The sequence below is a fragment of the Acartia tonsa genome, chromosome 10 (assembly GCF_053477335.1).
Source record: "Acartia tonsa isolate MP-2025a chromosome 10, ASM5347733v1, whole genome shotgun sequence".
Taxonomy (NCBI): domain Eukaryota; kingdom Metazoa; phylum Arthropoda; class Copepoda; order Calanoida; family Acartiidae; genus Acartia; species Acartia tonsa.
In genome coordinates this window covers 12,177,590-12,201,916 of record NC_137269.1, presented here as the reverse complement: position 1 = coordinate 12,201,916, position 24,327 = coordinate 12,177,590, and the positions used below count along the sequence as shown (strand labels likewise).

General features: G+C 31.8%; 1 protein-coding gene across 1 annotated transcript in view; it reads left to right on the top strand.

The window, feature by feature from the left end:
• The window catches only part of LOC145330440 (uncharacterized), a 29,283-nt gene that overhangs the window by 2,609 nt on the left and 2,347 nt on the right, over positions 1 to 24,327 (top strand). The window contains exons 2-3 of the mRNA XM_080175074.1: positions 4,755 to 5,122; positions 19,371 to 19,450. Of these exons, the coding sequence (XP_080031200.1) occupies positions 4,765 to 5,122; positions 19,371 to 19,450 (438 nt within the window). The 5' untranslated portion in view covers positions 4,755 to 4,764. The remainder of the gene's footprint in view (positions 1 to 4,754; positions 5,123 to 19,370; positions 19,451 to 24,327) is intronic.

The window sequence follows — 24,327 nt, the reverse complement described above, 5'->3', positions numbered from 1 at the left end:
TGTAATGGCTATTTTTAGTAGCGAAGCTACTCTATAATTCACTATGTCCGTCCGTCCGTCCGTCCGTCCGTCAGTCAGTCCGTCAGTCAGTCCGTCCGTAACGCTATGGGGGAAATGGGATTTACTCAGCTCCTATAAAAGATAGAATGCTGAAACTTTTTGACAACATTCCCATCATTAAAGAGCACAATTAAGTATAAAACATCGATGACGATAGGACCGCTTTTAAGCAGGTTTTAGGCTATTTTTGTATTTTTCACATTTTTCTTCATATCTTCAGTGTTTATGGTCCGATTTTCAAATTTTTTTCAGTTATAGATATCAAAATTAAATTTCCTGTCGTTTGAAGAAAACAACTATGGGGTCAGACTGCCTTTAAGCAGGTTTTAGGCTATTTTTGTATTTTTCACATTTTTCTCCATATCTTTGGTGTTTATGGTCCGATTTCCAAAATTTTTTCAGTTATACATATCAAAATTAAATTTTCTGTCCTTTAAAGAAAACAACTATAACGGCCAGACTGGCTTTCAGCAGGTTTTAGGCTATTTTTGTTTTTTCTCCATATCTTTTGTATTTATGGTCCGATTTCCAAAATTTTTTCAGTTATACATATCAAACTCAAATTTCCCTGTTGTTTAGAGAAAACAACCATGACGGTCAAACTGCTTTTTTGCAGGTTTTTGGCTATTTTTAAATTTTTTCCCTTATTTTCCATATCTCTGATGCATTTTGGGATATCAGTATCAAAATAATTTTTCCCATTGTTATGAGCATCTTTTATGTAATTTTCTTTGACCGACTTCGTTATACAAAATAAAACAAGGTTTCGTGTTTATTTTCTCCAATAAATCTATTCCTGATTTTAATAAATAAACTTTAAATCTACTTTTACGTATTTCCATCCATGATTTTTTGTGCTTCGCTACTTATGGATGTTGTCATCCTTGTTTTGCATACAAATGCTGCTTATTTATTTTTGAAATGAATTAAAATAAATTGACTAATTTTAGAATATAAAAGTTTCAAGATAAACATTTTATTATCTATGTACTAAAGTAACATGATGTTTATGACTCTATACCGAAAGATCTTGCCAACCGCTCAACCGGTAAGGTTCTTCTTTACAAAGTAGCTTCTCATAGGTCCTGGGAAGGTTAATAACAATCACCCTGACAAGAATAATCACAATTTTATGCAGTCAATTTTTATCTATTAAAAAAATGTCATCAATTTCAGTCCATTAAGCTTTAGATTTAATTTTTTTTGCATTATTATCTTCCATTGATCTATCTTTGTATCTAAGTAGGTGTTGATTTACTAAAAAAAAATTTATATAATAAATTTTACAATAGAAATGTGAAATCTAAAAGTGGTTAACATTTTTAACATCTATACGTTACAGTAATACAGTAAAGAGGAAATTGAAATCAGGGCTCGGCAGCCGCGCATTTGCTGCCTTTAAGCACCAGGAAACTCAACCTTTTACAATTACAAAAATCAGCTGGAAGTCTATACCTGACCCAAGTAAAAAAAAATTAAATTATCCAAACGGGTTAAAATTTGAGGCTTAGTCGTGGCTGCAGGCTGCTCAGCTTTGGTTCAAATATAATAGTTTATCCAAAATGGCTGGGATTCGAACTTATGGTAAGCATTACTTAAAATTTTATGATTACCAATATTTTACCATCTATCTTCAAAATAAGAATAATTATTCAATACAATCAAAAAATAATCTATCCTCTATAATAGGTACACATAATTTTTATATTATTTTATTCTTGAATATGTGTCTAAACATAGCATGTTTATTATTTGGAAGCAAAAAAAATATTTTTTAGTTTTCCCACATTAATTATCAACTTTTGTTGCCAACTAACAGGAATGTGCATCTACAAACTTATTTCCCGGGGAGGAAGGTGACTTTGGGCTTTTTATTACACTAGTTACCAAAGTTTTTTATTCATTTTCTTGTTCATTGAGTTTAGTGTCCAAACGTTTCAACCACGAATTTTTATCCACAGATGGATTAATTATGTTTATCATTATTGGGTATGTATATCAATTTATCAATAGTTGTCTTATCCCTTTAGATCCCAGCTTATATTCTGTCATGTTTTTCTTTAATACATTTAAAAAACGGCCAACAGCCAGAAAGCTGACTTCACGGCCTGAGTTTATTCAGCCTATAATCGCACACAGCTATAAAACCGGCATATAATAAGTATTAGCTTAGACTTATTAGTGAACAAAAACTTAGGGATCTTAAAGGATAAAACAATGGACAATAAATTATTATTTGACGCCAATGTTGATAACAAAATTACTCTCTTTGTAGATTAAAATTATTGGTTGAAAAGTTTTGCCACTATTAATTTTGAACTAACAAATCAATATTCAATAAAAGATTTGAAGCCAACGAATAAGATAACGTGATTATAAAACTTTTGTATCTTATTACAATTAGCTACTTACATTTTAAATGAAACATTAAAGCTGTTTCTCCTTTCTCCTTGTGTACAATTTATTATGGTTTTCTTATTTATAATTTAATGTTAGTTTTACTGCATATTTAATTCTTTTTATTAGTTTATTATTTCTTGGTTTTTCATATTATTGCTATTATAAAAGTTTTTTTTTAATTGTTGATGTTGATTTTAATTAATAAGCGAATTTACATAACAATTGATTTTGTCGGTAAGAATTAAATTTTATTCTCACATAGGGATCAATATGAGAATTTTTTCGGAAGAATCATTTAGCATTTTTGTCCAATATCGCTAACCACTGAACCGATTGAGTTTCATTTTATGAGTGTATCACATTGGTCCCTGGATGGTTTTTAGAAATTTTTCTGGCCCATCTTTGCACTTGGCTAATGGCGCAGCTGCTAGTTTTATAAATATATTACTATTTTTAAAACAGACATAGGTCCCGTTGTGGTTTTAGGCTATTTCATTTTCAGATTTAAGTTTTGGGATGGTTTTAAGCTACTTCATACTTTTTTCAAAATCTTTTAGCATCATATTGTTAAAATTTCTCATCTGTAATTAATTAATTGATTATATAGAATTTATTGTGAAAATTCAAGGCTGGTGGATTGATCAATGTAACAAGAACGATAATGTTCCATATAGATTTTTATAACAAACCCTATTATTCAGGGCTCAGCAGCCGCCTCTAAACCTTTTAAAATATAAAAAATCCGCTGGAAGTCTAAACCTGACCCAAATATGAAAATCCGTCTTTTATTAAATTTCCAAAGCTTCAATTTCCAAACGGGTTTAAAATTTAGGCTTATTCACGGCTGACGCTAGGAATTATATAAAACTAACAGGATGATTGTCTGTCTGTCTGAATTAAAGGATCTCGCTGACCGCTAAACCGATATGGTTCTCGTCTACAATTTAGCTTCTGATTTGTCTAAACCTATTCTTAAAGACAGACACACTTACACACACGATATCCTGTTGCTTTTTTAAAGTCTAAACAGAATTCTGTGTGAATTTGTTTCAAAATTTCGAAAATACTGGAGTCTGCTTACATTTTTAGGACTTGATTATAGAGATGTTTTCTTAAAATATTGTACCCTGTTGTTCTAGAAATCATTGTTGCAAAAATCAAATGAATAGGAAGGATGATTAAATAATAAAAGTATTGTCAATATGGGTTAAAAATATTTTAAATGGACGTACGGACTTTCTAACGATTACAGAGTTGCTTCGCTTCCAAAGGGAAATTATTATTTGAAGTTTGAACAGACGTACCTATCCAATTATTTTTTAAAATGTAGATCTAAATTTTGTATGATTAAAGCATTGGCCTATAATTTTCAATTAAGTTTATCCTATAATTTACTATACTTAAATCCTTGGAAGCAAGTGAGAAATATTTTTATAAACAATTTATAACACAGTCAACTGATTAAAATTCAAAGTCCCATAACTTGTAATTTAAGATTTTATTCCCTCTATTTTATAGCTATCTTATTTATGATGACACTGTAATAGTTATGTTACGAATGGTTTAGAAAGGGCTTGTAGCCTGCAAGGTTAAAGCTTCTTGTAGACTTGACATATAGTGCATTTGTACTTCAATGTCCTGGAAAAGTTTTTACCTACTTTTTTAAGGAGGTTAGGTCAAGCTTTTTGAGAAACAGTCACCCCCTCCCCCTAATAAAATATTGAAGGGGGGGGAAAGTGAAGTTTCAAAGGTTTAAGGGGGGGGGGAGTAAACTAATGTGTTTTTTTTAATTTGAGGGGGGTAAAAGATATGGTTTCAAAGTTTGAGGAGGGTAAACACCCCCTAACCCCCAACATTGAAATTTTACGATCATTGAAAGAAAACAAAGTAGCGAGTTTAGTCGTAAGTAGGCCCTGCAGGGTTAGACCCACACGCTGGGGCTAGAAATAGTAGAAGCTATCGTGAAAATACAACGAAACCCTCTTCTTCGTTTTCTTACCATGATCCTAGGTTAATATTATGCCCTTTACCAAGGTAAAGGCTGGAGATAAGAATTATGATTAAACATATTACGAAATACGATTTTTTTTATTATATTTATCCCTTTCTTATTTAAATTTTAATACTTTAAGCTGTATTGTATAATCTAATGCACTAAAATAAAGCCCTAATCCCCATTATTTGTAGCGAAGCTGATATAAAAATAATTTATTCGTCTAACCTCTTATATACTCTACAATTTACTTTAGCTCTTTTCGGGGTGGCTTTGTTTTTCATTATGATTTTTTGTTTAGATATTGTGTTATGAAGCATGGAGGAGGGGGGAGTATGGAGGATCTCCCCCGTCTCCTTTCCACACCTCCCCCCCGCGTCACAAACAGTACTTCCCGCATCCTCCTAGCCGCCACCTTTGCAATCCTCCTTTTGGCCGCAAATCTCCCTGCGGCCTCCGCAGTCGGAACCCGACATGTTGTTGCGCTGCGCGATCCGCGTACAGCAGCGCTCACGCGACTAAGGCCAGATCAGATGGACGTGAGTAGTAATGAAACGGCGGCAATAGACGGCGGGGTGGCGATAAGAGCAAGAAAAGTCAGCGGTGAGGCGGCGAGAGAGCGGATTATGGCGCAGCTTAAAACGGTTCCAAGACAGCCAAGAACTGACGGTATGTTGCTATTTTTATTTACTATTAACGGAATGGGTTCTTTTAAATAAAACTTCTGTCTGAAGCTTAAGATCTTGGTAATCGCTGAACCGATTAGACTTTGCTCTTCAGAGAATATAGCTACTGGTTCTGCGGCGGTTTTAAGTAATACAGAGCTGTAAGAACGATTCTATTTAAGAGTGACTTCATATCACCTTTTGAAGCCCCTAGAGGCTAGGGGAGGAGCCACTGGTCATATACAATTCATAAAAATTTAATACATCTTTCAGAAGAACATTTGAGTTTTGTTTAATAAATTAATTTATTTTTGCCTTAGAAATGTATATGACATAAATCATGTTTCCTTAGAATAGACACACATTTATCTAGCTATTTCTCTATAACTATATTTCCGACTTAGAAACATATTTTTATTTATGTATTTTATTCTTTTTAATAGACAAGGACGGGTTGCTTTTCAATGGCTAATAATATCCTTTAATATAAATATCGATGAATATTGGACCGATTGAAATCTCCATTTTAGGGAAGCTTCACAAAGGTCCCAGGGTGGTCGTATGTCATTATTTTTAAAATGAATACCATATTTATTTTACCATTTCAAAATCTTTTGAAAGTCTAAACCCGACCCAAGTATGTCCATCCCTCTTTTCAAAAAATGTTTAAAGCATTCAAATGGGTTTTAATTTGAGGCTTATGCGCGGCTGAAGCGCGGCTGCTGAGCACTGAATGGAAATCTAGAGTATCTTTGCCTTTTCTTACAAATATGAATTTATAAAGATTACATGAACTATTTCAATTAATTTCTTCAAAACTCAAAATTTCTTCTTAATAACTGTTTTCTAATGGGTTTAGAAGAAAATTTTTGTATTTGACATCTATTCTTAGGTTTATATTTCTTGACTAAATTAAAGTTAAACACACCATTTTTACTGAATTTTACTATTTAGACATATTTTCAAGTTACTAATGATAGAATTGTCCTTTTGGTTTAAAAAGTTGATTATTATCATAAATTTTGCAGCTACTCTAAAAGTCTTAGTTTTATTATGTAGGTTGGCGGTTTGGGTGATATAGAAACCCCAACCATCGCCAATTATTTTGAAATAAAAAAGAGGGGTCAGGTTTTGGTTACAACTTTAGGTTAGGTTATATAAGGTGTTTGGCAGCTCGAAGGGTTTAGGCAAGGTAAAAAGACCACCCCCCCCCCCCCTTTATTTTTATTGTTTAAAAAGGAAAGTGGATGGGAGGTTTCAGTGCTCGATAGATACTTTGATCACCTGTTTGTTGGTATGATCAATGGAACGAATATTAAACATTTTTGTAAATTAAGACCACTAATGAAAACTAACTCAACTTTCCAATTAAATATTTAATTATCTTTCTTTCTTTTTAACATTTCCGTAAAAAAGGAATTTCTTATAGAAAAATATATGTACTTATCTTAAAAATACTATAAGTAGTACAAGAAAGTTTTTTTGGTACAGCTTAATGTTACTTATGAAATCATGCATGTCAAATTCCATCAACTAGACAGACCAATGCTGTTTCGGTACAACGGCATTTGGCTGGCCGTTTACCAGATCTTTACGTACAGACGTACGAAACCTGCTACTTCCCACAAGAGACAAAACCAGCATAGTTACTAATACAATTTATTGTATGAAAACGGTCATGCTGAAATAGAAAATAACAAAATTAATAATCAAATATTAAAATGTTAAATACATGATAAAATAAATCTTGTAAAAGAGAATAAATCTTTTTCTTATTTGGAACAATCGTCTATTTAATAAAATAATATTCCTTATGAAAGGTTGCGTGACTTCGAAATTATATCTCAAAATATAAAAAGAAGGCTAGGGTTATTTTTTGCTTAAAATTAATCAAAATTGAATGCGAGTTTGAAATTCATAAACAAAATCATTATAGACTACTATTAAAATATTCTGATACAAAAATAAATTAATTACTTGGTCTAATTTCAGTAAAAATGAAAAGATTAATTTGCCGTCTTAAAAAATCACTCCATTCCATTAAAAATGCTTAAAGAAAGAATTCTTACCGAAGTTTTTGTTCCTGTAAAGCCGGGAAGCACTCAAAGGTATTTTTCAGTACAGATAACACCACAATTCTGACTATACATGGTTTTTTATCACACAGATATTCCGCACATTTTGAAAGAAAGATTAAAGATGGCCACGCTAGCTTTGTTTTGGTTTAAGCGCAAGCGTTGTTTTGATTGCCGCGTCCAATTATGAACTTTCAATTTAAACTTGGGCGCTTTCTAAACTGCCGTTAATGATAAGGAAAACAAAAGGATAAAGGTTCGAGTTCACAAACGCATCACACTATTATACTTCCAATACAAATGCAATGGTTTGATAATTTCTTTCAAAGTACGGACCATAGCAATAAAGTTAAAGAGTTTATCATTATATAATTCTATAAATTAATCCGACGTTTGTCCCTCCTGCGTTTGTCCACTTCGAGGTTTGTCCTGGAACCATAAAAGATCTATTTTAATATAAACTATGAAAAATATATCATCCACAAAGACTGTGCATCTAATTTCATTATCATTAATATATAAAAAATTAGCATTTTGTGCATTTTAAAAATTTTTATTAGTTGTTATCCTAGTTTTACAACCACACTCCTTAACCACTATACCTCTATCAATAACACCTTCAACAAAACCAGTGCTCGACAGCCGTGCGTCAGCCGCGACTTAGCCTCACATTTGAATGCTTTGAAACATTTTTTGAAAACAGGGATCGCCATTCTTAGGTTATGTTTAGATTTCCAGATGATTTTCAAATTGTAAAAACAGGTTGATTTCCATAAGGCTGACGCACGGCTGTCGAGCCCCGAACAAAACAAAAACAAGAACGAAAACATTCTTAACAAGCGCAGCTTGCGTAGATATTGTTTTCCAATTTATTATCTGATTTGCATATCTGTGAATATAGTTTTTTTTAAAGTAAGCTTTTGTGCATTTGAGATGCGTCTGGATAGCCCTATTCGTAAGTATTCCATTAATGCTATAAGATAGAGAGGGGACAATGGGCTGTTAATTACACTAGTCCCCAAAGTTTTTCAATAACGGTTTCTTACTCGTTGGTTTTGCAACTTTGGGGACTTTAGTGAATTTTTATTGGTTGGTTAATTAAGTTGAGTGTTTAAACGTTTCAACAACAAGTTGTAATCTACAGGAGGGGTAATTATATTTGCATCATCATTGAAAATGTACATTGATTATTCGGCCGTTGTTTTTTTTCTCTTTAGATCCCTGTATCATCCTTGTTTTTTTTGTTGACAAAATTTTCTAAACTCAATAGTATTATTGTTACAGTACAATATAAGACTGAAATTGTGCTGAATTACTTGTGTATCAATGTTCTTGGGAAATCTTACTAGTGGTTAGTACTTTATGAAGCACATTTCCGTTTTGGTGACACAATAATAAACAAACTCACAAACACACACACTAATGTAGGGTGTCCAAGAAAAAAAGAATATATACCAAATGCTTTAATAGTTATTTCTCGCATCGTATTATAAACAGCTTTCCGCGGATATAGAATGTACAATAAGTTTAAAACTAGTTTTTTAGCCCCGAGATGCCGAAGGTACGGGATAAAAAAAACTGGTTTAATCTTATAATTGTACATTTCTATATTCGTAGAAAACTGGATATGATACGATGCTAGACATAGTTTTTTCGTATTGATGAAAGCCGGTTCTAATCAGCCGGTTTCGAATGAATACGAGAAAATCTATTAACAGAATTTTAACTAAAACTCTTTAAAAAGTCTTTGAATTTTGTTTGACAAACAAACATAAACAGACAAAACATACAAAAGCAAAATATAATACGTTTTTTATAGAATACCCAGTAAAAAAACACACAATAAAGCCTTTATTTGTGGGACTCAGTGTAAAAAAAGATTATTTATTTTCGGGGACAGACATACTTTCAACAAAGATTAGTTAATATTTTGTAGACACACTGTAAACATGAATGAACAATCAGATCGTCTAATATTTGTGGGACATTCTTTAAACACACATTATCACACTGATTGGTAAACTATTTGGGAGACACACTTTAAACACGAATGCACACAATGGTTAATATGTGTGGAACACTCTGTACACAAACATACACACACAGATTATTTAATATTTTTTGGGACACACTGTAAACACACACACACACAAACATGAAATTTTTTGTGTACATATTGCAACGTCTGGTGCCCAACATTCAACAGTTAGGGAGTTGAATCCATTTTTATAGAAGCAGAAATATAATCTATGATTATGGTTTGGACCCTCTAAAACTGTAATCTACCTTTCCACTTTCCCCTCTCTTGGTGAAGATATCTTCAACGCCGATACGATTTTTGAAATGTAAGATTCTACTTTCCCTTCTCTTGGTGAAGATATCTTCAACGCCGATACGATTTTTGAAATGTAAGATTCCACTTTCCCCTCTCTTGGTGAAGATATCTTCAACGCCGATACGATTTTTGAAATTTAAGATTCCACTTTTGCCTCTCTTGGTGAAGATATCTTCAACAAGAGAGGGGAAAGTGGAAGGGTAGATTACAGTTTTAGAGGGTCCAAACCATAATCATAGATTATATTTCTGCTTCTATAAAAATGGATTCAACTCCCTAACTGTTCAAGGCCAATTTTCGACCCTTTTATCAAGAGCAAAGCAACTCTATATTTTATTTCATCTTTATTTGCACACATGTAATGTTTATAATACAAGGTCTATTATATCGGCAAGTAGCGGAGCAAAGAAAGAAAGTAGTTATCAATGAATTAACTTGATTGAAATTTTTATTATATATATACTACTTAGTTGAAGTTCTGTAGAGGTTGAAGGTGGGAAAACTGACATCCTCTATTTTCCCTTTTAGTAAGAAAAATCTTTGGAGCGTTGACATTATTTCTAGGGGCAATTTCTCTTGGAAATATGGGGGTATTCTCCTTGGTACAGACATACAGACTCACAGACATTTGCTTTAATATAAGGATATCTTTTGACTTTTACATAAAATAGATTTCAAAGAAGGGTATCTTTTGTACATAATAAACGGATGTTATTTTTAATCATTTTAGCAAAAAAAATATTACTAAATTTTCTTTTAAAATAGGTAAAAATAAGTTTTCTTTCTAAGTTTATTTATATCTCATGTTTAATACATTTATATAACTGAATTTCATCATTCAATATTACATATTTAAATAAAAAATTGTATGATATGATTGTTCTGTTTACCTCTTCAAACGATTTTAGTAACAATGATTACTAGGACAACAAGGTACAATAGTTAAAGCGAAGCATCTCTATAATCAAGTCCTAAACTTGTAAGTATGTCATTAAACAGAATTTGCAACAAGTTTATATACACAATTATGTTTATATCTTTGAATTAATATTCTGCTTTTTCAGTTTTGACACTCCACAAGTTATGAATGTTATTATAACTCGAAAAGATAAAAACAAAGCTAAAAACATAAATTTGTAGTTGTCGTACTTTCTTTAAAGAAACAGTTATAGAGTAGTTACTCTCATATATATTTTGACTTGAAATGAACGTACATACCTTCCTTTATAAATTGTAAAATATGTCAAATTCTTTCAGTTTATAATGGTTATACTAGTGTTGATGTTGTTACGATCAGACTATAATTATAGAAAAGCTTTTTATTTTAAGATTAGATTAATAGTTTAAGTACATATGAATAACAACAGATGGACAACGTATATAAAGAGAAACAGTGAAAAACATTATCAAATATAAATAGAAAAAATTTAGTTATAGACTTTTTAAGTGCGAATCTCGTTACTGATGGCTCTTAACATTAATTTAAGCATGTCAGAATTGGCGTAGCAATTTTAAAATTGGCATGGTGGACATAGGCGTCCAAGGGGGGGGGGGGTAATGGGGCGATTACCCCCCCCCAAACGAATTTGGGGGATCCGTAGGCACCCCCAAAAATTTTTTCATTTTACCCCCCCCATTTAAAATTTACCCCTACCCTAGGCTACCCTAGGCACCCCCAACCATTTAGGAGGGGGTATTTACCCCCCCCCAAACAATTTTGGGGGGGTAAATACCCCCCCCCCAAAATAGAAAATCTGTAACAAAAAAAATTTTTCCGCGCTTCGCGCGCATTTTTAATACTAAATTTTTGATAAAATTTAACTTACCCCCCCCAAAAATTTTACCCCGGGGGTAAATTTTGGGGGGGGTAAACAAATTTTACCTCTGCCAACAGATTTCAGGGGGGGTAATTACCCCCCCCCCCCCCAAGCAAATTTTACCCCCGGGGTAAAAATTTTGGGGGGGGTAAAAAAAATTTGCGGCGCGCTTCGCGTGCCATTTTACCCCCCCTAAAACCGAATTACCCCCCCCCCCTTAAAAAAATTTTACCCCCCCCAAAATAAAAAGCTTGGACGCCCCTGATGGTGGATTCCTGTAACAGTTAGGTATAAATAGTCTTGATATGTAAGATATATCCCGAAATTGGTTAAAAATTGTTTGTCTGATCCGTTTTAAAGGATGATGTCATTCTTGTTTAGCTGCAAATGTGGGAAGATAATTTGTTTTAACGTTCTTTTGTTACACAAGTATGTATTATCAATATTCTTATGTATACAATTTACTTTCCGTGGACATAAGTTTAATAAATTAATATTTATCTTTCTCTCGCTTTAAAATATTAATTATACAGTCAACACAACAACACTTGTACTAACAGGGACTTTTATTCAACATTTTAATTTATTAAATCATATAAAGGGATTATACAAGGTTAGGACAAGTGATAATAAAATAATCTCCCTCTAAATTATATGACTTCCTATAAGAGGAAAAATCTGTTAGAGTTCTCCATTTTAAGAAAGCTTCAAATAGGTCCTATTTTAAAATATAAATTGGCGAAGACGTGTCTCTACCCTAAAAGGTTAATAAATCAGAAAATATAAGCTGTAAAGTAATTAGAAAAAACAGGAAGTAATATTAGAAAATGGAGATATCGAAAAGAATCCCAAACTTTAAGATAACATCCATAGTCGGACAAACGAACAAGTTGGAACAAATATAAATCTGTTTTAAACTTACTAAAAAAAGAAGAATGCTTAATATGGATAAATGTATTTTTGCAGTTTGGCTTCGAAACAGTTTAGTATCCGCTGGATTAGAACCGGTTTTGAACCTTAATAAATATCATATTTAATATCGTATAATTGACAATTTTTCACGAAAAAAATTAGGTAATTACCAGTTTTGTTGACCTGACCCTTAAATCTTATTTTTTATATTCTAATACACGCGGAAAGCTTCATATAATTCGATGCGCAAATAACATATCCTATTATATAAATTAGTAGGCTTTTTTGTCTGCAGCGAAGGATATCTCAAACCGCTGAACCGATATAGTTCACATTTAATTTGAAGCTTCTTATATGTCCAGGGAAGGTTTATAACTATTTGGGAGGAGGGTATCTCCACTTTTCCAGAGAAATAGCTCTAGACAAAATTACCCCTACATTTTTTAAATTTTTATTTTTAAAACTAAAATTTAAAATGGGCAGTGTTCGACTTAATCTCCACCACCCAACTTTATTTTTCTTAGAGACCTCTAGAAGCGTAGCCGCTAGTTGTTCATGACATAATAATCATACTATTATGTTGATGAAATAGTAGATTTTTAAACCTGATCTTTTCAAAAATACATATTTTTAAAACCAGTGGCACGCCTCTGCTCAGGGGGCTAAGCGTAACAAATTCTATTGTCAGACAAACGAACATTAAAAAATATAAAGTTAACACTTCTGAAGTTTTTTCAATGGAATTTGATAAAAAAAACTGTGCCTAATTGTCCGATTAATCACCGTTAAAAAGATCAAATCAGTTTCAAAAAGCTATAAAAAAACATGTCTAAAATGGACGTACAATGTACATCCTTATAAAGTTAGAAATAAATTGTCAAAGCTATCCGTTACGGACGGACAGACCGATCCAATGAGTAGTAAGGTTTCTCTTTCAAAAATAAGACTGAGTGTTTTTAAGATGACCTCCCAAGGACTTATAAATTAATTACCAAGCTTAATACTAACAAGGATGACATTTTTAAAAGTAACGAAGTCCACGAAAATTTTAAAAGATTTAGATCTATCTTGATATGGAACTGAATAAAAGTAAATATTTGCCATTCAAATCCCCTTAAAAAAACACATCTCTTTATCAGAGGCGTGCAGAAGGGGGATGTAGGAGGGGCGAATAAACCTGTGCACGCCACTGAACTAAATGATTATATTAGATGTCTTAAACTAAATTTGACGGACATAATGACTTAAGGATGTTTGGTTTAACATTATAGAGTAGCTTCGCTACTACAAATGTTTGTATTGGATTTATTATTACTTGGATCTTACACCAGACTATCAATAAAGTGAAACTAGTAGCTGTCTAAAATAACGATCCCCCTTCCACCCCCCATTACACTATCCCCTCCTTTTCTACTGGATGAATAAGTGATGTGATGTCCAGGTTAGCAGGTTATTTGAGGACAATTTTTCCCCTGTCATATTATCCATGTCTATTCTACATCCATTAAACTTGTGCTGATATATAGTTTATTTGTCATCATATATAAGAGAAACAACATATAACAACAATAAAAAAAATCATGGACTTATAGATAGGTAACTTAAAAAAGGAAAAATTTTGTCATATAAATGAAAAATGTTTGGCTAATTTGAATAAATTTCATTTTTAATTTTCATTGATATATTGTGACAAAGAGAAAATTAGTGGATACTATCAATTTTAACTTCTTTAGTATGACTATGACGAGCCTGAGCCCAATCACAAACCCAAAACTTACTAAAAGCGAACAACGCCTATATTTTATGATTAGAATTGGGTGACCAATAAAATTACTCACGGACACTGGGTAAGTACTGTAAAAAATTTAGGCTAGCCTTCTTTTTTTTTTATCTATGTAAGACTAATTAACTCCCAACTCCTAGGCTAGCTTACGAAATTTATAAGATTTGGCCCTGGCTGGTGCTTTTTCAAGTGTTAACGCTTTTTTAAACTTGAATACCTAATCCAAATTATCCCTGCGGGGCACAGCACAACAAAAGGTAAAATAATGACCTTGGCTTCTAACCGAGCAGGACAGAGTGGTGTAGATCAGCCATGTGAAACAAATTATACTTTTCACGCTATATACTTGACTCTTCTCCATATATAGTATATATTTTATTTCTATGTATATCAACTCTATAGGAAGACAGTTATTCAACCATTTTAATCAACATTTATCATGTTATGTTTGCAAAGTTAAACAAATGAATGGATTTTCGGCGGTTTCCCTCATAGGGCATAATCGAGCACAGAAATATACACCCCCCCCTCACCCATCTTTATTTGAAATAAATCGATGAAAGGGTGTAGTAGTTTTACGTGTGCTAACTGATTCTATTGTTTCTATACACTTTCTGTAATTTGTTGGCTTTAAAACTAATGGGGATCTCTATTGTTTTAGGTTGGTATTTATAAAATGCCAATGTCAAAACTTTTCCATCAATCCCTTTCCTCCTCAATTGTTGAAGGTAAACTGTAAATTACAATGGTATCCAAAGTAATCTTATCGTAGGCTTAAAAATTTTGGTAACCATTATTGTCTTTTAATTGTTAGTTCCAAACTGTGTCAAACCTTTTTTTTAATTGTAATCTACAGATGGGGTGTTTTTGTTTATCATCATTGGGTGCGTACATCAATTTCCCTTCCATTGTCTTATTCCTTGAGATTCCTGATAATCCTGGCATGTTAAATCTGTTTTCAGGGTTAATGTCTTCTGCCAAAAGAAAGGATTAATGAATAAGAATTATAAGCTATTTATCACATCGTATTATAGACAGCTCTCCGCGAATAGTAAAATAAAAAAATATTTGAAAACTCGCCCCCCCCCCGGGGCTAATTCGTGGGAAATTGTTTGTAATAAGATGCTATACAAGTATACAGTGTGGCTGAGCACCGGTTCTAATCCAGCGGATATTAATCAGTTTTGAAGCCATATTAGTTGCTTTTAATCGGATTTCCACCATTGTTTTTTTATTTAAATAATAGAATATAATATGCATTCGCTGCTGTAGTAGTGGTCTCGAAGTATTGGCAGTCTGTTTGTCTGTCCGTTTAAATGTTTGGATATCTTATCTTTAAAAAAAAAAAAATAACCAAATAATTTCCATTAGTTTGTACATCTTCTTTCAGTAACTTTAGTGTCTCAAAAATCAGCCATGTGACGTCTTAAGAATGAGGGTTTATCCATCTCTTTTTTAGTGGTTTTCTTTCCCACTTCCCCTCTCATCTAATTCATTTTAATGACTTCATATGGCTGATTTTTGAGACACTTGAAAAGTTACTTTTTTTTCATTTTAATAAGCAACAGTTTTTTTTACTTTTAATGCTTATCTACATATCGTCTTATTCGTACAATAAATCCATCCCCTTTTCCAATCCACTTTATCGTCAAGGGGTTATGATTTGAATACTGTGAACGCCCTGCATTCATAATAAAAAGATGGTTTTAAGAATTGCAGATTACAGCAGACTCTTGTACATTAAAGCATAAAATATACTGCAACTTTAAAGAAATAAAAGTCCAAAGAAATTTCAAAGTTGCTTGAAAGAATTACTTAATAGCTTCCCTGAAAACGGGAAAACGCCCTAAGGAGGTCGGTAATACACAATACTATATTTTTAAAACTTTAAACTATTAGATTATTTCAGCAGTCAGGGGGGTTGAGGAAAATGACACTTAATTCCTTCCTTCCATCATTATATGTGTCTGTTTATGGTCCAAGACATTCCCCACTGCTAAACCCAGAACCACTTCATTATGCAATCTACATTTTCCTGGATATTTTGTCTACGGTAGTCCATAAGTGTACAACTTTACAGTACATTGTTTCTATTTGCTAAAGCAACACGTATGATAAAAGAAAAAAACTCTTTTTAAAGTAAAATGCTTATATTTCAATCAAAATCTACATTTTTGCATTTTTTACCGATCCACTTCATTATGCAAATCAAAAGAAAATCAATGTGAAAACGTTTGTTTTGCACTTTTCTCCACTTTTAAAAAATGATTCTGATAAAATAACAATTTTTTAAGGGATTTATGCATTAATAATAATGAAAAACAGTTTAAGGTAGATTTTAATGATTTTTCTAAATAAGAAATAATTGAAAAAAAGAAATTCTATCCCTATCACTTTAGATGACAGCTGCTGACCCCCAGTCTTATGGATGAAGCTAAATACATGTTAAAGATAAAAATTACCCTGAAAAGTATACAAAAATATTTTTTGATGTGTTAAAAAAAGTCCATTTTAAAATCTTGATTTTGAGGTTGATGGCCTTTAAGTTGCTCTTACTGGTGGTGAAGGTGAGCTAAATGTTATCTAAGTACATGACCATTATGACAACTTGTCTATTAACCTATGTACCATTTTTTGTAGTCATAGCAGCCTCCAGTGGAGCCTCTCGACATGAAATATAACCATTATCTAAAAACTACATTATTTACTTTATGAATTTTAGTAATTAAAATTGCAATTTTTTTTGTTTTTAATATTGCTTGGCTGGAGGCTGCTATGACTACAAAAATTGGACCATAGTTCAATTTATAAGTTTTCCTCATGGGCATGCACTTTGATAACATTTAGCTCACCATCACCACCAATAAGAGCATCTTAAAGGCCATCATCCTCAAAATCAAGATTTTAAAATGGAGTTTTTTAACACATCAAAAAACATTTTTATATACTTTTCAGGCTAATTTTTATTTTTAACATGTATTTAGCTTCATCCATAAGACTGGGGGTCGGCAGCTGTCCTCTAAAGTGATAGGGATAGAATTTCTTTTTTTCAATTATTTTTTATTTAGAAAAATCATTAAAATCTACCTTAAACTGTTTTTCATTATAATAAATGCATAAATCCCTTTAAAAAATTGGTATTTTATCAGAATTAATTTATAAAAGTGGAGAAAAGGGCAAAACAAACGTTTTCCTATTGATTTTCTTTTGATTTGCATAATGGAGTGGATCGGTAAAAATACAAAAATATAGATTTTGATTGAAATATAAGGATTTTACTCTAAACAGAGTCTTTTTCTTTTATCATACGTATTGCTTTAACAAATAGAAACAATGTACTGTAAAGCTGTACACTAATGGACTACCGTAGACAAAATATCCAGGAAAATGTAGATTGCATAATGAAGTGGTTCTGGGTTTAGTAATGTGTCAAATAAAGAAAAACTAGTAACTATTCATAGCTGTATAGTTATGTTGACGCATTTAGTGCATAGCCAAAAACCGGACACCTCAAGTAATCAAGCGCGTTATTATTTACGCAGTTTTTTTAAACCTGTCCAGAAAAACTTTGAAATGTTTAATGCAGTAATATCATAAAGCCGGAAGGACATCTATTTATCTTCTTCTTAATCTAATGATCCGTAACGTCTTATTTTCCAAGGCATATTTATTGATATTTATAACAACGTTCACAAAAACCTATGGATCAAAAATGAACAATAATACTTTTTAATCGTCAAAATGAAGAAAGATGAAGAATGCCCCTAGAAGCCTCTAGGGCACTTGAGGGAAGATCGACCCTTCAATTTAAATTTTATTTTCAAAAAGGAAAAGGAAAAAAAATGGAAGTGGTATTTTTCCAGGGTCGATTTATCTTGGGAGGATGGAGGCAAAAATTGGAGGCAACCTCCCCAAAAATAGTTATTACCCACAGGAAGCTTCATTGTACAGGGTAAACATATCGGTACAGAGATTTGTGAGATCTTATACTATATGGTACAAACACATACACATCCTGTTACTTCTAAGTAAGGATTGAAGGTATAAGGTATAAAGAAAAAATAATGCTAAAAGTAACTAAGTTAATTAAAGTAATAAAAAAAAACTTAGCAAGATCAATTTTATGGAGCTTGTAGTGCGATTCTGATTATTATGCTTTTATTGTATGCAAATATATATTTTCATAATTTATATCTATTTATAATCGCAAACCGTATCTAATCTTTTTATCTAAGAAGGTACACATACAATAAAGGAAATAAAATATTTTTATTGTATTTTTTATCAATTTATTTCAGACAAAACGAATAATTGTTGTATTTTTGTGAATTTAAATAAACTCTCTAACAGATTTAATATCAGTTTCTCTAGTTGGTTTATTTTTATTGAGTAAAATAACATGGAGAAAAAAAGCATTAATGAACAACTGATTTTTACTAAGAGCAAAAAAATAGAAGAAAATTATTTTATTCTTTGTCTTGTAAAAACATACTTAAACATAAAATAAAAAAAACTTATGCAACCAAATTACATACACTTATAAGATTGTCAAAATTAAGGAAGTTTAAAGTTCTTAGAGCATTGGACCAAAAGCTGCAGTACATCCTTTTTTTTAAATTCTTGTTTGACAATAGAATTGTTTTCTTTAATAATTGTATAGTGGCTTCGCAATCGGCATCTAGGGACTTTATCCCTAGAGTAGATAGAGGTATATTGGTTAATCAAGGCTTATATCTAAAATACGTCTAAAACTATCCCAGGACCTAAATTAAGCTTCCCTAAATGGGAGAACTCAATCAATTCAGCGGTAATTTAAATCTTAAACAGACAAAATACCTTACTACTTTACTAGTGTCTTCGCCCCTAGCATCTAGGGGCTTTGCCTCAAGGGCTAATTTAAAAAAAATCAGTATCTCTGGTGCTGCAACCACTAATTCTAAATGGAGGTGGATTTTTTTCTTTTGGGGGGAGTAAATAGCCTACAACCACCACAGGACCATAGGTATATTCTCTGGAGAGAAGAATTCAATCAGTTCAGTGGTTACCAAGATCTTAATGGACAGACAGACGGACAGATAGACATCAAGCTACTTTGTATTATAGATATAATAGGATAAGGTGGATTGTCATTGGTTTTATTTTTTTTACATTCTTCTCAAATTATATCTTATTCAATTATTTCATTTCAAGTATGGCTTCAAAACCGATTAATATTAGTACCAGATTAATACCAGTTTTGTTAGCCTGGGCCTCAATCTTAATTATTATTTTATTTTATTATCCATGGAATCTGTCTATAATACAATGCGATAAATAACTACTGTTTTCAGATGGCTTCAAGATAACCCCCAACCCCTGTGAAGTTGGAGGTCTGAAGGGAACCTGCATGTTTGTATGGGAGTGCTTAAAGGTAAGGATAAATTCATTTGCACTAGTTAGCCCAGTTAAATTGTAACTGGACAAAGTGTCTCAAAAATCAGCCATGTTATGTCATAAGAATGAGTGATTATCTATCATTTTTATGACGTCGCATGGTTGATTTTTGACACAATTTATCCCGCTACATAATCATATTCAATAGACAGACAGTAAATAACAATTAAGACGAAAAAACGTTGTCAATGACAGGTACGTCCAAGCTTTTTAAATTTAGGGGGATATAATAAGGAGTTTTAATAGTTTTAGATGGGTATTTTAAAGAACTCTTAATAGATGGCTAATTAATATTAGCTCTCCAATAAAACCTTTTAATAAAGTAAAAGGTTTTTTGTATCTGTGTCTGTCTGTGTGTGTGTGTGTGTGTACCGAAGGGTCTCGCTAACCACTGAACCGACATGGTAATACTTTACAGGGTAGCTTCACATAGGTCCAGGGAAGGTTCATAGCTATTTTAAGGGAGGATACCACCACCCTTCTAAGAGAAATCGCAAAAAAAAATAACTAACTCCATCTAGCGGCGAAAAAATATTTTTTAATTATCAGCTGATCTTAACATAGTTAGAAAAGAAAACATTTTACGTTCCCCTAGAGGCTTCTAGAGGGGAATCCGCTAGTATTGTATAGATTGATATCTGATATAATTCTATTAGATTAATAGAATTTCTTTATTTAACTGAGACATCTTGCTTCTTTTGATACTTTTTTAAGTAATGCAGATACTCTATAATTCACTTTGTCTTCTAGCAAGTCAGTCTGTAAATGTGATTATTTTGGCTGCAATTTTTTGAGGGGTTGGGGGTGTCCCACCCCCCAAGAAAATTTTTATAACCTTCCAGGGACCTATGAGAAGCTACCCTGTAAAGGAGAACCCGATCGGTTCAGCGGTTAGCGAGATCCTTCGCTACAAACAAACAGACAGACAAACAAACAGACAGACAGACAGACAAACAAACAGACATCGTTCTACTTTGTATTATAGATATAAATTGAAATATGGTATAAAACAAGTTAGAATCATGATGTAAGAGAATCAAGATAATAAACCATATTGACTCAAAACTTAATTAAAGCTCCTTAAATCTTTTATTATCATTACCACAAAAAGATTTCTTTATGTAAATTATTTCAATGGATAAATTTTTATATTTTACGTGTCTCTAGAGGAGCTTAAGGGAAGAAGTGGGGGAGGGAAGGGGTAGGAAAGTTGACCCTCAACTTTAAATTTTAGTTTTAAAAAGCAAAAGAAATAAATGATTTTTTGAGAGGTTGGTGGTACTCTCCCCTAAAAAAAAGTTATAAACCTTCCCGGGATCTGGATAAGAAGCTTCAGTGTAAAGAAGAACCATATCGGTTCAGCAGTTTACTGGATCTGTTAATTTAAGTATATACAAAAAAGGCATTTTGGTTTTTGAAATTACTCTAATTTAATCTTTTAATGATAGTTAGATACCGTTTTTATAAATATGTTATTACAATATTTCCGATATGTTTGGCCAAATTTTAATCAAGCTATCACTAGGCAATATTTTAACAAGGACAAAACTGTAGAAAATAAGCGAAGTATGTAAAGATTTTGGGTATAGTAGGTTTTCTCCTATTTCTAGCCCCTGCAGGGGGCTCTAACTCTGCTGGTTCAATTACCTAACCCTGTCTGTGGGGCAATCACCTAACCCAATATAGACTAACCTAACCTAAAATAACCTATAAAAAGCCATTTTAAAAATACAACAAATCGCCCCTTAAGGTGCAATGTCACGAAAGGGACTATTCCCAAGATTTTAATAGTAGTAGTTAAAAGCATTTGGCCGGGGGACTTGACACGCTTTCTCAGAGAATCCTCATTTGAGTTGATGATTTAAGCGGACAAACTTTTACAAAATACAGTACTTTCATTTTTATGGCTTTTTGTGTGGAAAAAAGCAATTTTTGAAGAGCTTTACTCTTATAGATATGTACTACTAACCAACTAAATGTAAAAAGTCAACATTAAAAACGTGTTTCAATAATTTTGGCAACAAATATGAATAAACAATATAAAATTATAATATAAACATATTATTATTATCATATTTATATGTATTTATATAGTAATTATAACCTTGCAGATACATTTCACAAACAAAGGATAAAGTTTTATTTTCTTTTAAAAAAAAGAATTATGATCAAATAATGAAGAGGTATAAAAGGTCTAGATGATCAATCAATTATTTGAACCAATAGGAACATATTTTGTGCAAAAGTGAAGTTATTCTTCTTCATAAATGGTACGTTTCTTAGGATAATGCTTTGCTTGGAGAATTTAAATTGACAAAAAAATTAAAAGAAATATTTTTGCGAAGGGGGCATTTTTTTCTAGAGGTAATTTCTCTTGGGAGAGTGGTGGTACCCTTCTAACAAAAAAGGTAAAAATCTTCCCTGGACCTAACTGAAGCTTTACTGTAAAAGAGAACCATATTGGCTCAAAGGTAGGCGAGATCTTAAGCTATATACACATAAACAAAGACATCCTGCTACTTTTATATAAGGATGAACATCAAAATCCCTTCAAAATTTAAATACTTTATGCCTGCTAATCCGTGTATATTTAGTTTGTAAGCCAAATCAATGAAATGGTCACTGATTTATTGTTGAATTCCTTTATACCAGAAAATGCCAAAACAACATTTTTTCTCATTTTTTTGTCAGTAGATTCTATGAATCTATTTGTATGTTTGGTTGTTTGTTGCAGCTCATGTCCACTAAAACGTCAATAAATGATTTTCGTTTTGTTATTGCTAATCTATTTTTAGATTTAAGTCTTAGTTTTAGGGTTAAGGCTATTTTTCTGATCATCACTGTAAATATATAACGCCTAGATGCTAGGTACAAATCCGCTAGTTTGTTATAGGACGATTCTATAATGTTTGATAAATTCACTGTGTGAAAAAGTCTTCTTAGTTATTTATTGAAATATATTTCGGTGAACATGGCACCCTCTTCAGTCTAAAGGACATCAATTATTTTAATTTAATTTTATTATTTCAAAATCAAAGTCTACTTTTATTGATAAAGTTGTAAGAATTAAGTTAGCTTATTATATCTTAATATGTTGCATAGATACTGTAGAATAAAATTAGTATTAAAAGTCAAACTGTTAAAACATTATTTTGATAATCAAAAAAGAAAATTTGGGGCGATTCTTCGTATTTTTCACTGTAGCTTTTCTCCTATTTCTAGCCCCTGCGGGGGCTCTAACCTTGCAGGGCCAATTACCTAACCCTGTGGGGCAATCACCTAACCCAATATAACCTATCCTAACCTAAAATAACCTATAAAAAGCCATTTTAAAAATACGACGAATCCCGAAAAATTTTTAGAAAGAAATTGTGAGAAAAAAAATTTTAATATTGGAGTTAGGTATAATTTACTATATCTATTATATTACCAAAACGATTTTCAGAAATAACTGTTTATACACGATTATGACAATCAGGTTTTTTAGAAGTTTAGGTATTGTAAAATCAAAAAGAATATTTTATATGGCTGCGACTTACGGTGCAGTGGGGAAGACTGCGGCTGAATTAAACTTTGGTGGCTCGGCTGAAATTGGACTGATTCTTCCTCTTTGTTTATTTTTTTTTATTTTTTATTGCAATGGTTATGAAAATATACACAAATTGGCGCAATTTTTTCACGCCTCCCTTAATTTTAAGTGTGGGTGCGTTTTTTTACTTGACTTATCAGGGGAGTGTTGAACCCTAGCCAGCTAGTGTGTAGGGGGGATTGTCCACCCCAGTTATTTTGCCATGGGGATGGATAAACCTCCCTTATACACGCCTTTGTTCTTTTGCTTCTTTGCATTATTAATATATAATTTTGTTCAATGTTCATTTTTAATTTCCTTTAATATATAAATAAAGAAAAAAAATAGATTAAAAAAGTTCTATAAGCTAAACTAATGAAAGATATTGTATTTCAATCAAAAACATTAATAAAAATTGTCCAATATAAAGAATCTTTTTATTTAGATCATAAACTCTGTATAAACCAAGATGACAACACCCATAAAGGCAAATTAGAAAAAAAACATAAATAATTAATCAAAGAATAACAAGGATTTAATCTTTTAATTTTAAAGCTGATAAAAAGAATAATATTTTTAAGAAAAAAAGCAAAAATTAAATGGTCAAAATTCAACAAGGATGACAACATCCTTAAGTAGCGAAGCATAAAATATCATGGATCCCGAAGCCTTTATAAAAGGAATGTCTTTTAATACATGGCCAAGATGTCAGCATTCTATCTTAAATATCGACTGAGAAAATCCACATTGCGTTACGGATGAACGGCCAAAGAGAAGTTAAAAAGAAGTTGTGCTAAAAATAGTTCAATGTAGATGTACGGACAGATGAAAGTAAGGACACGTTCTAAGTAAAGAAAACATTTGCCCACATAAAATATTTTATACATAAATTCGAAATTAACTTTTATGGGTTATATACAATACATACATTGATACAATATATCTCCAAAATTATTGTCGTTCTGGAGATAGTAAGTAACAAACACACTTATAGAAGGACATTATAACACTCTTATGGTTTATTTATTACTATATACATATGTTTTAGACATAGAATTGTAAAACTCTAGAAAAATAAAAGTCTGTAAAAAAGTTTGAAAAAAAATAATATTGCTAAAAGTTTTCTACAAGCAGCTAACAAATCTAACTTTTTCATTTAAACTAATGTTTTTATATGGAATACTATTTTCAGAAGTGCAACTACTTTTTAACTAGATTTTAAATGTACGTCAGTTTAAAGATCTAGCTATGAATATGGCATATTAAATGATTTATGTACAATACCT